The 13,859-nt window shown below is 43.1% G+C and overlaps 1 protein-coding gene across 2 annotated transcripts; it reads right to left on the bottom strand.

Moving 5' to 3' along the window:
- Positions 1-1,255: 1,255 nt before the first annotated feature.
- HIGD1A (HIG1 hypoxia inducible domain family member 1A) lies at positions 1,256-8,869 on the bottom strand. Of its 2 annotated transcripts, none has more exons than XM_081969899.1 (4): positions 8,749-8,869; positions 5,248-5,377; positions 3,372-3,506; positions 1,256-2,050 (listed from the first exon to the last, which is right to left on the bottom strand). In XM_081969899.1, exons 2-4 carry the CDS (start codon positions 5,342-5,344, stop codon positions 1,983-1,985), a joined length of 300 nt encoding a protein of 99 aa, XP_081826025.1. In that variant the 5' UTR covers positions 5,345-5,377; positions 8,749-8,869; the 3' UTR covers positions 1,256-1,982. The 2 variants fall into 2 exon arrangements, with proteins under 2 accessions (XP_081826025.1, XP_081826026.1); XM_081969900.1 differs by having other exon boundaries at positions 5,248-5,349; positions 8,749-8,856.
- Positions 8,870-13,859: the final 4,990 nt, after the last annotated feature.

Genomic DNA, 13,859 nt, shown 5'->3' with positions numbered 1-13,859 from the left:
CTGAGGCCATTCACTTAATGACGGTGGCAGAAAATCTTGAAATAAGGCGGCCAAACTCACTTGCTTTGCTTAGTGAGAAAAATGTTGGGGCGGGGAAGGGGGGGGTCCATTGTGGCCTTTTGTTAAAAAAGCAGAAACTCACATCCAAAGGCGGCACAAAACCACAAACAGCCCAAGTGAGTCCCGTAGTTGTTGCGTACACCGTTTAATATAAAATCAGGATTAGGGTTGAAGTCACAAGGGGCTTTGTGGCACCAGGATTCAAACTCAGGACGCCACAAGCAACTCGTCAACGGACACGAAACGGAGAACAGACAGGATATATATTTTTTACAAATCTTTTTGGATAACACCTGAAGATTGTATAGGGTGCACAACCCGGGGTTAGAATATTTCCTGAAGGAGCCATCAAAGCCCCATCTAGGAAGTCCTCAGCTTATGACGGTTCCCAGCCCAAAGCTCCTCGCAATTCTGTCGTCTGTCCTCACTGCATTCAAGCGGTTTGCGATATGCATTTTTTCTCAGAAAAGCACTTCTCTCCAATTTCAAAAAATGAAGGAAAAAATGAAGCAAAACCACAGTTTCTCCCCCCCCCACCCCGCAAAATGTGGGTATGCTTAATGACAGGGTGTTCACTTAATGACTATCACAAAAAATACTGGAGGAAATCGGGTAGTGTTTTATAAGGATCCTTTGAAAGACAATCCACAATGGGAATCACCAGACTGGGCGATGGTTGTTATCTTGAGGACTAGATGTTTCACAGGGATATTTTTAGCCTGTCGTGCCTGGCCTGCTTGAGTTATGACTGGAATTGCCAGACTCGATGACAGTTGTAAACTCGAGGACTCCCTGGGTGAAAGCATTTGTGCAACCTGTCATGTCTGGCCACACTTTATGCAAGTCACAACCCCTTCTCAAGCAGAATTGGGAGAAATATGTTTTAGCCTTACGCACAAACGCAGGACGCACAACTGAAGTGTAACGCAATTCAATGATTCTTCCATGCAAAACATCACCTGTACCAAAATATATATATATATTTTAAAAAAGGAACATATGCATACAGAGGTCCTCAAAGTTATAGCCAAAATACAACGGCTGTCGTGACACTTTGTGTAACACTTTTTTTGGTGTCTTGTGAGAAGGTTTTTGTGCCTGCGGGACCCACATAACAACAACAACGTCACCACTGCCATTTCGGCCTTTTTAAAAACTTATCTTGGTATAAAAAATGGCCTATTTTTACACGCACACACACACACACACACATCCCAAATAAAAACATTAAACTCAATATATATATTTTTTGGCTAAATAATTTAAATATCTACGGTTTTAATAAGGTGTAATAAATACAACTGTGAATAGCTTGATCGACAGCCGAAGTGTTAGAATGCTCTCTCATTTCTCAGTCACAATGTTGTGGTTTTCTGGTGTGCACAAGCACCAGAGTGTCCCAAAAAAAGCAGATTTAACAGGAGGGTGACAGGATCTCAAGTGACAAATAAAAACACCACAACCTGTCATAACCTTCCCCAGAAATGAATTAAAAAAGCATTTTTTTTGTGTGTTGGTGGTTTGATGATCTGTGCTCTAAATTCACTTCTGAAGGAAGCAGGGGAAAATGTCTTGATTTTGGGGGAAAATACACACAACGGAGTGTGTCACAGTATGATCTCCTCCCCCCCCCCCCCCCCGAAAAGGTTGCTTGCGAAAGAGAAAAATCTGGAGTCGCCTCGGTCTCACATAATGCTGACGGGGATGGTAGAAATGGCAGCGAAGGAACAAAGCTCAATCTGTGGTTTTGAGCATAAAAATAAAATAAAAAATAAGGGATTTTTGTGACACCCAAAGGAAATATGGTGGCAGGAAAAGTTGGGTGTGGAAGAGGTATAAAATTAGAATTACATTTTGTTTTTTTTCCTCCTTCACCACAGATAGGGAAAACTATCCCTACGGAAGAGAGGAAGGGGAGAGATTCAACGGGTTTCCGAAGACTTTGACTGAGGCTTCCAGACGTAATCCCGGATCATGGTATAAACTACACCTGGAAGAAAGAAAGAAAGAAAGAAAAAAACAACAATAAGCAACTTTGATGGAAGAAAATAATGTGTTGATGACCGCGAGGGGGATCCTAGCGGAGGATCGCTTAACGATGAGCCAGCTGTGTGAGGTGGCAGCCAAAAAGGCCAACATGATCCCAGACTGCATTAACCGAGGGATAGAATCAAGATCACGAGAGGTGTTGATACCGGTTGACAAAGCCTTAGTAAAACCCTACGTGGACTATCGCATCCAGTTTTATTACAGAATATTATACTTTATATTACATAAAATACTAGCCATTAACCCAGCGTTGCCTGGTTTTTTTTATATATGGGGGGGGGGGGAATGTCCGGACCAAACATAATTGCTCATGTTGGATTTTCCCCCTTACCAGAGGGAGCCCCCCCCCCTTGTGGAGTTCTGTGAACAGGCTGTATCTTAACAGGACACCCACCTTGAGTGGTGTTAGGGGCGTCTTACCCCCCACAGTATTTGTTTCTAGAGAGCAAGTCATCTGTGTACCAAGTTTGGTTGAAATTGCTCGAGGCCTTCCAGAGTTATGCTGGGACACACACACACAAAGAGTTGTTGGTGTGTGTGTATGTATGTATATGTATAGTTATATATTTCATATATTAACCATAATATAAAATATTGTTAAAATATTGCATTATATTGTATTGTAAATTATATATATATATATTGTTATATTACATTATAAAGTTACATTATAAGACATTATTATAAAATAATAATAATACTTGTTTTATAACAAATATTATAAAATAAATGTTATAAAATATTATAAAATATTTTAAAATATATTGTATTATATTTACATTAATTATATTATAATAAAAATAAAAAATGTTGAGGCTGTAGTCTAGAAAGAGTACAGAGAAGAGCAACAAAGAGGATTAGGGGACTGGAGGCTAAAACATATGAAGAACGGTTGCAGGAACTAGGTATGTCTAGCTTAAGAAAAAGAAGGACTAGGGGAGACATGATAGCAGTGTTCCAATATCTCAGGGGTTGCCACAAAGAAGAGGGAGTCAAGCTATTCTCCAAGGCACCTGAGGGTAGAACAAGAAGCAATGGGTGGAAACTAATCAAGGAGAGAAGCAACTTAGAACTGAGGAGAAATTTCCTGACAGTTAGAACAATTAATCAGTGGAACAGAATTTGCCTCCAGAAGTTGTGAATGCCCCAACACTGGAAGTCTTTAAGAAGATGTTGGATAGCCATCTGTCTGAAACGGTATAGGGTTTCTTGCCTAGGCAGGGGGTTGGACTAGAAGTCCTCCAAGGTCCCTTCCAACTTACCGCAAACGATGCTACCCACCACAAAACCCTGGGCAGCCATCCGCGTGTGGATCAGGTGGATGGACATTTTGGTCTCTCCTCGGTTCTTCAGCCGGTAGATGCCGTAGGCGGCCAGGCTCAAACAGCCCGCCAGACCTGGGAAAGGCAGAGGAAGAATGGGTCAGCGGGTCTGGGGTGGGACGAGAGAGGAGGAGGAGGAGGAAGACTACGGGTGCTCTCTGAGCTGGGTGGTTTCCTTGCAGACGTTTCATGACCCAGCTAGGTAATATCTTCAGGGATAGAAGGGAGTGGGCTTTTGTGGAGAGAGGGAGGGAGACTAGTCCTGAGAAAGGCAGTGGAAGAACTGTCAAGATTTCAGGGGTCCTGGGTCCCAGGAACTAGATGAGAAGGGAGGGTGGGAAGGAAGGAACGCAAGACCTGAGAAAAGTAGAGGAAAAAGCGTCAAGGCTTCTGTGGGCCTGGGGTCCCCATTGTTGCGCCCTGCAACGCTGTCCCTGAAAGGAGGGGAAGGAGGAGGAAGGAAAGAAGGAAGTGGAGGGAGGGAGAGAGAGGAAGTGGAAGGAATGAACAACAGAATGAAGTAAAGAACAAAGGAAGGAAGGTGAGGGAAGAGAGCAGAATGAGAGAGAGGAAAGAAGGATTGTGGGGTCCCTGGTGCTCTCTGAGCTGGGAGGTTTTCTCACAGACGTTTCATAATCCAAGTAGGTAACAGCATCAGTGCTACAACTGAGTGATGTGTTCGAAGAGGAGGAACAACCCAGACAACCTAGGCAGGGATGGCAAACCTTTTTCTTATCGTGTGGCAAAATTGTTTGCGCATGTGCTATTGTGCACGTATGCGTGCCCACACCAATTCAATCCTCCCTGTCCACCTGCGCATGCATGTGTGACCCTCCCAGGCTCCAGAGGCTTTCCTGAAACCCGGGGAGGGCAAAAGTGGCTTCCCCCGGCCCCCCAGAAGCCGGAAACGGATCGTTTCTGAACATCCAGTTGGAGCTGTTTTCCGCCCTCCGGAGGCTTCAGAGAAGCCTCCAGAGACTGGGGTGGGTGAAAATGGCCTCACCCAGCCCTCCAGAAGGCTGTAAACCAGCTGGCTGGCACACACATGCGTGCCGCAGCTGATACCTGGCACGACAGCAAACATGGCTCCATGTGCCATAATTTGCCATCACGGGCCTAGGCCACAGGTGTCAAACTGACGGCTCGCAGGCGAGATGGGTCACACGCAGCGCAGCTCCAGAAAGGGAAAAAGAAAAGGAGGGGGAAAGGTCACATGATATCAACGTGATATCATGAGTTCCAGATCCGTGGCCTAGGCTTACGGAAAAAGATTTAGTGAGTCTCGTTACTTTCCTCCCGACCATGTGAACCCACAATCACGTCCACCCCTCAATCCCACAAATGCCTTTTGAAATACAGATAAGTCCTCAACTTGGAAAGGCCCGGAAACAATGATTTATGACCAGTGCTCACACTTATGACCATTATCGCCTTCTCGGCGACATACGATCAAAATTTTGCAGGCTTGGCAACTGGATTCATTTAGGGCCTGGGCAATTCGCTTAAGGACTCCTGCAAAAAAAGTGGCAAAATCCAACACTTAACGACTGCAAAAAAAAAAAAAAAAAAAGGTCTACTCCCCATTGCGGTCGTTAAGTCGAGGATTACCTGTATAGAGAAGGCATTCTCAAGATGGGCAGTTGGAAGATGTGGGGGGATTCTGCTTGTTGGAGTCCAGGTGGAGAAATTCTGATTTCATCCCCGCTGGGTGAATTCGAACCCATTGTTCAGATCTTGAGCAACTGTCGGAATTCACCAATGGGACGGACTCAGAGAAACCGGCCGACGGACAGCAAAGCCCAAGAGAAGCACCTACCCAGGGGGACAAAGGGCATTTCCTTCGATTTTCGGAGCAGTTTCGAACCCGCTGTTTCGTCATAAGCTGGGAAGACTTTTTCTGAGGTGGATGCCATGGTCACTGTAAGGAAACAGAAATGGATGGAAGGTTATGTTGGGGAGAGGGGAGAAAAAAGCAGACTTTGAAAAATACAGGAGGTCCTCGACTTACAGCGGTCCATTTAGTGACCATTCAAAGTTAAATTGCCGACGGTCCTCGTAATTACGAGTGTCACAACGTCCTTATGGACACATATGCAGGTAGTCCTCGACTTATGACCACAATGGAGGCTCAATGTTTATGTTTTTGAGGGAGATGTTACTTAAGTGAATTTTACGCTATTTAACGACATTTCTCACCACGATTGATAAAGTGAATCATTATATGTATGTATACACACACACACACACATATATCCATACACATACACACGTACATATGCAAGCAAGCATGCATACATACACCGGTAAATAAATATATTACTATATACATAAGTTCTCTAGTCACCCCAGACACCAAAATGGGCAGCATATAAATGTAATAAATACAACAGAATGGGAAGGTACCATGGGAGGTCATCTAGTCCAACCCCCTATTCAAACAGGAGACCCTTACAGAATCATAGAATAGAGTTGGAGATGACCTGAGGTCATCTAGTCTGACTCCCCCCACTCAAAGAGACCCTGACATAATCATAGAATAACAGAGTTGGAAGGGAACTTGGAGGTCATCTAGTCTAACTCCTGCTCAAGCATGGTTAAAAACTGAGTTGACCAAAGGCAGCAAATGCAATGAAGTCAATGCATAAAGTCCCTGTCAGTAGAAACACACACACATACACACACACAAGGAATAAAAATCTATTTCTCTCCACAAGGGCTGGCCTGAATAATAAGGCACTTCCTTCTCCCAAATTCATGACTTCACTTCCTGGCAACATTTCTGCCACTAATTTCATCAGACTCTCTCCCAGCCGGTTGTGAGCAAAGAGCTGTTGCGTCATTGTGTAAGAATGTTCTGAAAATCCCTCCTTTTATGGCTTGTAGCTCATGTGACTTCACCTCTTTGCAAAGTGATTTTGCAAACTTAAAAGAAAAATCACCTTGCCAACAACCTTGACCTTATTCCCATTTTTTTCTGCCCAAAATCCCAGCCAGCAATTCCTGGATTTTTTTTTTTAAAAAGGACTTTAATTGAACTAAACTAGAAATAAAGAGAAATTTCCCAACAGGGAGAATGACTAACCAGTGGAACGGCTTGCCACAAGGAGATTTGGGTTTTCCAACATGGGAGGCTTTTAAGAATAGATTGGGCTGAAATGGTAGAGCTAGAGCAGGGGGACTGATGACCACCAAGGTCCCTTCCAACTCTGTTATTCTGTGATTCTGTAAGGATTTCCTGCTCTAGCAGGGGGTTGGACTAGATGATTTCCAAGGTCCCTTCTACCTCTGTTATTCTGCAATCCTGTAAGGGTCTCCTACTTATTTATTTATTTATTTATTTGTTCGATTTATAAGTCGCTCCCTCTCCACGAAGGGACTCGGGGCGGCGTACAATTAAATATACAAGCATATGACACGGAGGAGGAATGTACATAAAACATTTTTACAATTCATAAATAAAATAGCCATAAAGTTAAAAACAGTAACAATTAAATTAAAACAATTAAAATACCCTAAAATTTGAAATTTATCATTTAAAATTGCCAGGAGGATTAGAGAATATAGTTCTAATTTAAGCCAGGCCGGCTAGAGAAGGGTTGGACTAGAAGACCTCCAAGGTCCCTCTAACCCTGTTATTCTGAAGCACTCAAATGCCTGCTATTTAGGCACTGATTTCAGGAAATCCTCGACTTACGACCACAACCAAGGTCCAAATTTCCATCGCTAAGCAAGGCAGTTGTGACATGGGTTTTGCCCTGATTTACCACCTTTCTGGCCATTGTTATTCAGGGAATTGCTGCCATTGTTCAATTACCACCGGGAGTCCTTGAGATATGGCTGCAATTGAGCTCAAAATTTATGTCGCTGAACGAGACATTTGTGAAGTGAGCGCTTTGCCCTATTGTACAACCTTTCCAGTCGCAATTAAGGTGAATCCCTGCTGTTGTTGAGCATCCCAGTTGGTATATGAATCCCGTTCACTTTGCTCGCCAGAAGATCACAAAGAGAGATCAGGTGACCTGCGACGGTCATAAATATGAGTCAGATGTCAAAGTGTCCGAATCTTGATCACGTGACTTTGGGGATGCGACAAAGTGTGAAAAACAACCTGTTTTTTCCAGGGCTGTTGGAACCGGATGACAAGGAGGACACCTGATGCCAGGATGGAAAGTTCTGGCGCCACAAAGTTTTGTTTTGAGAAGATACAACTAACCTCTTCACAATTTTGGGGCAAAAGAGGGGTGAAAGCATTACTTTCCAGCAGATTGACAGCTGTCAATATCCAGAAAGCGATTTGCAAAGGGAGTGGAGCCTGAGGGACACTTTGCCCTAATTTGCCTGCAATTAATAATGCTTCCAATTGTAATTTTAATAGTTTCTGCATTTCTCTTTTTTAGTGTTTGCAAGCTGCCTAGAGTGGAGGTTAGTTGTGTCTTCTCAAAACAAAACTTCATATACATGTATGTATGTATGTGTGTGTGTGTGTGTGTGTGTGTGTGTAGTTTGATTGATTAATCGATTGATTGATTAAATTTAATTTATACAAAAACACAATGTACTTTAAATTTATATATATATGTGTGTATATCATTAAATTTAATTTTGTATGTATAATATACTGATTTATTACATTTTATACACATAATGTTGATGAATTAAATTTAAATTATACATTTATTGAACTATGAAATTTAAATTTATACATATAATGTATTGATCTATGACATTTAAATTATACATATAATGTAGATTAATTTGATATTAAATTTTATATAGGTATATCATGTATTGATTTATTAAAGTATATATAGTTATTTTGTGTTTGTGTGTGTGTGTATTTCTTAGATAGATAGATATTTAGTTAGATATATATTAAATATATTTGCAATACAGGTGAAGCAACTCTGGGCAGCTTACAAAAAAATGAAAAAAAATATCAAAAGAACTTAAATTACAATTTCCTTTAGGAAATTACACCGCCCACCTCATTTAAAGTAATCCTGGGTAGTTTAAAACGTAGATCTAATATACGAACACAGATAAGATGATAAATAGATGGATAGATAAAACATACGCCATAAAATTTTATATAATAACACAATTATCAAACTACACTATCCATATTATAACTTCTATATCATAAAAATTTAAATTATGGGGAGGGGGCCACGGGGATGATGATCACCGTATCCCGCGCAGCCAGAAAGGGTGGGGATGATGGGAGGGGTAGTCCCCTTTCCAACGATCAACCGGGCAACGGCAGAAGAACTCCCCACCTGAGGCCTCCGGGCTCCCCTCAGCCCTCCCTGGGACTCACCTGCGGGTATCTCGACCTTCCTTCTCACTCGCCGGCCGGTTTCTAAAGGAGGCGGGGATGAGGAAGCCTTGGGTCTTTCACCGACGATGCCGCGCCCCAAAAAGATGGCGCACTTCCGCTTCTCGTCCCGCCCTTTCCGCCCATCGCGTCGTGTGTTCGTTCTTGAGGGCCTTGAAGGTTGCCAATGTTCCCAAGGAAGCCTTTCCGGCCGTCAGGTCTTTCGCCGCCGCCCCGCCTCCTTGACGACATAGAAACCGCCTGGCCAATCAGGGGGCCTCGCCTTTTTCGCTGCCATGGTGACGCGGTTGCCAAGGGGCGACCGCAGAATGGAATGCGAGGCGAGTTGAGGACCTGTTGTTTTTTTCCCGCGCTTCTTTGTTGGTTCTTTTTTTTTTTTTCCTCCCCCGCGTTTTTTTTTGTGGCTGGTTCACACGACGCGCCAAAACACACACACACACACACACACACACACACACAAGTGAGTCGAAGGTTCGTTGACCCGGGTTCTCACGCCATCTTCTGACCCAGATGAAAAAAAAAAGGGTGGGGGGAGAGGGAAGAAACTCGGAGGAAATTCAGCCTGATTCGGGTGGGGGTGGGGGTGGGGGCGGATTCGTTGATTGTGTGAAACACATTTGCGCTTAATGCGTGTAGGTACACCCACAAACGGATTAGGCCCGTTGCTGGTTTTAGAGAGTTGTGTGAATGCCTCAGAAGGAGGGAGAAAAAAATTGACTGAAGGAAAAACTTACTTATTTTTATTTCTTTATTTAAAACATTTCTAGGGCCTTCCCCTCAGTCTGTGAGGCAACCACGCCGGCCACAGAAACAAAGGTTGTAAAATCGGGTATGGTCACGTGATGACCCGTTTAATGACCATCATGATGTACAACTGGACTGAATTATCATCATAAATTGAGGACTGCCTCTCATGCCAAAGCATTTTTTGGGGGGGGAAATCCCCTGACCGCAGGGTGAAATCCAAATAGAGGTAGTCCTAGACTTACAACTGTTCATTTAATTAATGATTGTTTGAAGTGATAGCGATACTGAAAAAAGTGACTTGGGATCATTTTTCACACTTAACGATCATTGTATCATTCCCCATAGTCAGCTGATTCATATTTATGACCATTTGCAGCGTCCTGAGGTCATGGCCCTTTGGCGAGCTGACAAGCAAAATCAATGGAGAAACCAGATTCACTTAATGACCGTGTGACTAATTTAACAACAACAGGGATTCACTTAACAATGGCGACTGGAAAGGTGGTAAAATGGGGCAAAACTCGCTGAACAAATGTCTTGCTTAGCAACAGAAATTTGGGGCTCAGTTGTGGTCGTACGTCGAGACTCGAGGACTAGCTGTAGATGAAGTCATCTGATGGCTGTTGCTTTCTCCTGGACAGTTCAGACCAGTGTCCTGAGGTCATGTGATCCCCTTTTCCGATCTTCTGACCAGTCTTCGCTTACGGCCACAGTTGAGCACCAAATGTCTGTTGACATTTGTGAAGTGAGCTTTGCCCTGTTTTATGACTCTTCTTGCCCCATTTCTGAAGTGAATCGCACCAGTTGTTCTTTGAGTCACAGGGTTGTTAAGTGAAGCTGACTTCCTGCTGGTCAGAAGGTTGCAAAAAGGGGATCACGTGAACCCGGGATATCGTAACACGTCCTTAATATGAGTCTGTTGCTGAGCATTTGAATATGCAGGGATGCTTGTGTAAGAAATGGTCATAAGTCACTTTTGTGAGTTGGTTGTCGTTTCTCACTAAATAAAGTGTTGGAAATTGAGGACTTAGAGAGAGGACCAGATGGGGCAAAACTAATTTAACAACTGTTGCTTAGCAACAGACATTTTGGGCTCAATTATAGTCTTACACCTAGGATTACTTCAATCAAACAAAAGAGAGCTGGAAGGGAACTCGGAGGTGTTCTCATCCAGCCCCCTGCTGAAGCAGGTGACTCTTACAAAATGACAGAATTGGAAGGGACTTGGAGGTCATCTAATCCAACCCCCTGCTCAAGCAGGAGACCCTTACAGAATTATAGAATAACAGGGTTGGAAGAAGCCTTGGATGTCATGTAGTCCAACGTCCTGCTCAAGCAGGAGATCCTATATGTACCATTTCAGACAGGTGGATGTCCAGTTTCCTTCAAAACCCCCAGTCATGTAGAACAAATAAATAAATAGAAATATTTGGCAGATGCCCGCAGGGCCTTATCGGCATCTTGCTGCTGATTAATTGAGAAATGGCAGGCGATCCTGGTTAAGACAAACTGGAAGTGGGATGAAGGTTAAAGGAAGTGGCTTTCCCCCCACCCTTTCAACAGTCAAACTTGGCTTGTTTTCTTGAAACAAGAACACACACAAAAACCCAGAATTATTTCTGCTTTGCATGCAAGGACTTTCTCACTCTGCTTTGCCACCTGGCTGGCTGCCATGTATCCATTCAGCATTTCTTTTTTTAATTCTCTTCCATTTTTTCTGCTTTGACTCCCAATTTTCATTTCTTTTTTAATTCTCTTCCAATTTTTTCTGCTTTGACTCCCAATTTTCATTTCTTTTTAAATTTTCATTTAATTTTTTCTGCTTTAACTCACAATGTTCATTTCTTTTTTAATTCTCTTCCATTTTTTTTTCTCCTTCAGCTCACAATGTCCATTACTTTTTCAATTCTCTTCCAATGGTTTCTGCTTTGGCTCACCATTGTCGTCTTTTCAAGTGAGTCCCGGCAACGGAGGGAGGCCTGGCTATTCTCTCTTTTTTTTTTTTCAGCCAAGAGTTACACAACCAGGGAAATGATGACTAAAGCAATTGTGTCCCTCCACAATTACAGTATTGGTGTGGCTGGTTAGATATTGACCTTAAAATTTCCCAATAGTTGTGCCTGTTCCAAGCACTCAGAACAAGACTGTTGCATAATTACGTCAGTGTGAAATCACAAGTTTTACCTTTCGCATACTTGTTCCGGATAACCCTTTTTCAAATACAGGCTGTCCTTGAATTACGACCACAATGGAGCCCCAAATTTACCTTGCTTAAGTGAAGCAAATTTTGCTCCGTTTTATGACTTTTGGACCGCCATTGCTAAGTAAATCGTTGCCATTATTACGTGAGTCACACTGTTGTTAAGTGAATCTGACTTCCCCCCTTGACTTTGCTAGTCAGGAGGTCGCAAAAGCGGATTGTGTGACACTCCCGGGGGATGCTGTGACCGTCGTAAACAAGAGGCAGCGCAGCATGTGAATTTTGATCACGGGACTGTGAGGACTTCATGATTGTCATTAAGTGTGAAAAATGGTCCTAAGGCACTTTTGTCATGACCCTTGTAACTTTGAACGGTCAGTAAATGAACTGTTGTAAATTGAGGACTACCTGAAAATGCAACTGGTTGTAGTTTAGTGGCCTTTGAAGTTACAATGACCCTGAAAAAAGTGACTTACGACTGTTGTCCACACTTACGACCGTTGCTACATCCCCTTCCTCATGTGATCAAAATTCAGACGCTTGGCAACTGACTCGTATTTACGGCGGTCGCAACATCCTGGGGGATCATGCAATCCCCTTTTGTGACCTTCTGCCAGGCAAAGTCAATGGGGAAGCCAGATTCACTTGTAACCCACTTAACAACTGTAGGGATTCACTTAACCATGGTGGCAAGGAAGGTCGCAAAATGGGGAAAAACTCACTTAACAACCCTTACTTAGCAACAAAAATATTGGGCTCCATCTTAACTACCTAACTTAACATTTGTGGTGCTTCATTTAACAACTGTGGCCAGAAAGTTCATAAAATGGGAAAAGACTCACGTAACAACTGTCTCGCTTAGCAACAGATATTTGGGGCTCAATTGTGGTCATGTCAAGGACTGCCTGTAATACATACACCACATTAAGGAAAGTTACCAATCCGTCTCTTTAGCTCTCTATATTCTTTTTCTTTAGCTACATGCAGTCCTCGATTTACGACCTCAATAGGGATACAAATTTCTGCAGCTAGCCAAGTCGGTTGTTCTGCGAATCTTTTATTGTACAAAAAGTCCTCGATTTACAACACTCCAATTTCTGTTGCTAAGCAAGACGCTTGTTCTGCACTTTTTGCCTCCTTTTATGATCTTTCCTGCCACTGTTGTTAAGTGAATCACTACAGGGGTTCAGTTAGTAAGCTGAATCCGGCTTCCCCGTTGACTTTACTGGTTGGCAGGTTGCAAAAGGGGTGGGTGCAACCATCATAAATATGAGTCAGTTGCTAAGCAATCAAATTTTGATCAGGTGACCCTACTGCAACGGATGTAAGCTGAAACTGGTCACAAGCCACTTTTATCGTTTTTAGCAATAAACTTTCCCATCCTTGCCGGGCCTAAGCAGAGTTCAAATACCTGGAGGTTATTTCCCTGGCTGGTTTTAGAAAAAAAAAATAGAATTTAAGTCGGAGACAGAAAGCAAAAATGCAGGATAGGTGATGGGAGTCAAAGTCCCATCATATAAAAGTGAGTTTTATATTCCCTTTTATTGAAGAGCTCCATAGCGCCTATAGAGTAACTTCATTGAGGCCTACTGGTGTTGGCCAGCCCAAATTACAACAAGTAATATACTTTTAGCTAATATAACACTTTTAGATTAGGAGGGGGAGGGGAGGAGGGGGGGATGTAGAATCCTTGGTGCTCTCTGAGCTTGGTTGTTTCTTTGCGGACATTTTATGACCCAGCTAGGGAACATCTTCAGTACTAAAAGGGAGCAAGAAGAGGACGACAATGATTGTGAGGATACTTTGTGCTCTCTGAGCACGTTGGGTTTTTTTGCAGACGTTTCATGGCCCAACTAGGGAACATCATCAGTTCTATGCATTGATGTAACATTGATGTAGCATTGATGATATTCCCCAGTTTGGCCATGAAAACCAAACCGAAAGAGCACCAAGAACCCCACAGTCCTGCCTACTGTTCCTCTTCCTCCCTTCTAGCACTGATGACATTCCCTAGTTCGGTCATGAGACATCTGCAAGAAAACAACCCAGCTCAGAGAACACCCAAGGACTCCGTAATCCTCCTCCTTCCTCTCCTCCTCTCCGCAAACCCCCCCACTCCCTTCCAGCACTGATGATGTTTCCTAGT

This window comes from Natrix helvetica (assembly GCF_964273705.1).
Source record: "Natrix helvetica genome assembly, chromosome: Z".
Taxonomy (NCBI): Eukaryota; Metazoa; Chordata; class Lepidosauria; order Squamata; family Natricidae; genus Natrix; species Natrix helvetica.
The sequence above is the reverse complement of the archived record's forward strand: the minus strand, read 5'-3'. Positions and strand labels throughout refer to the sequence as shown.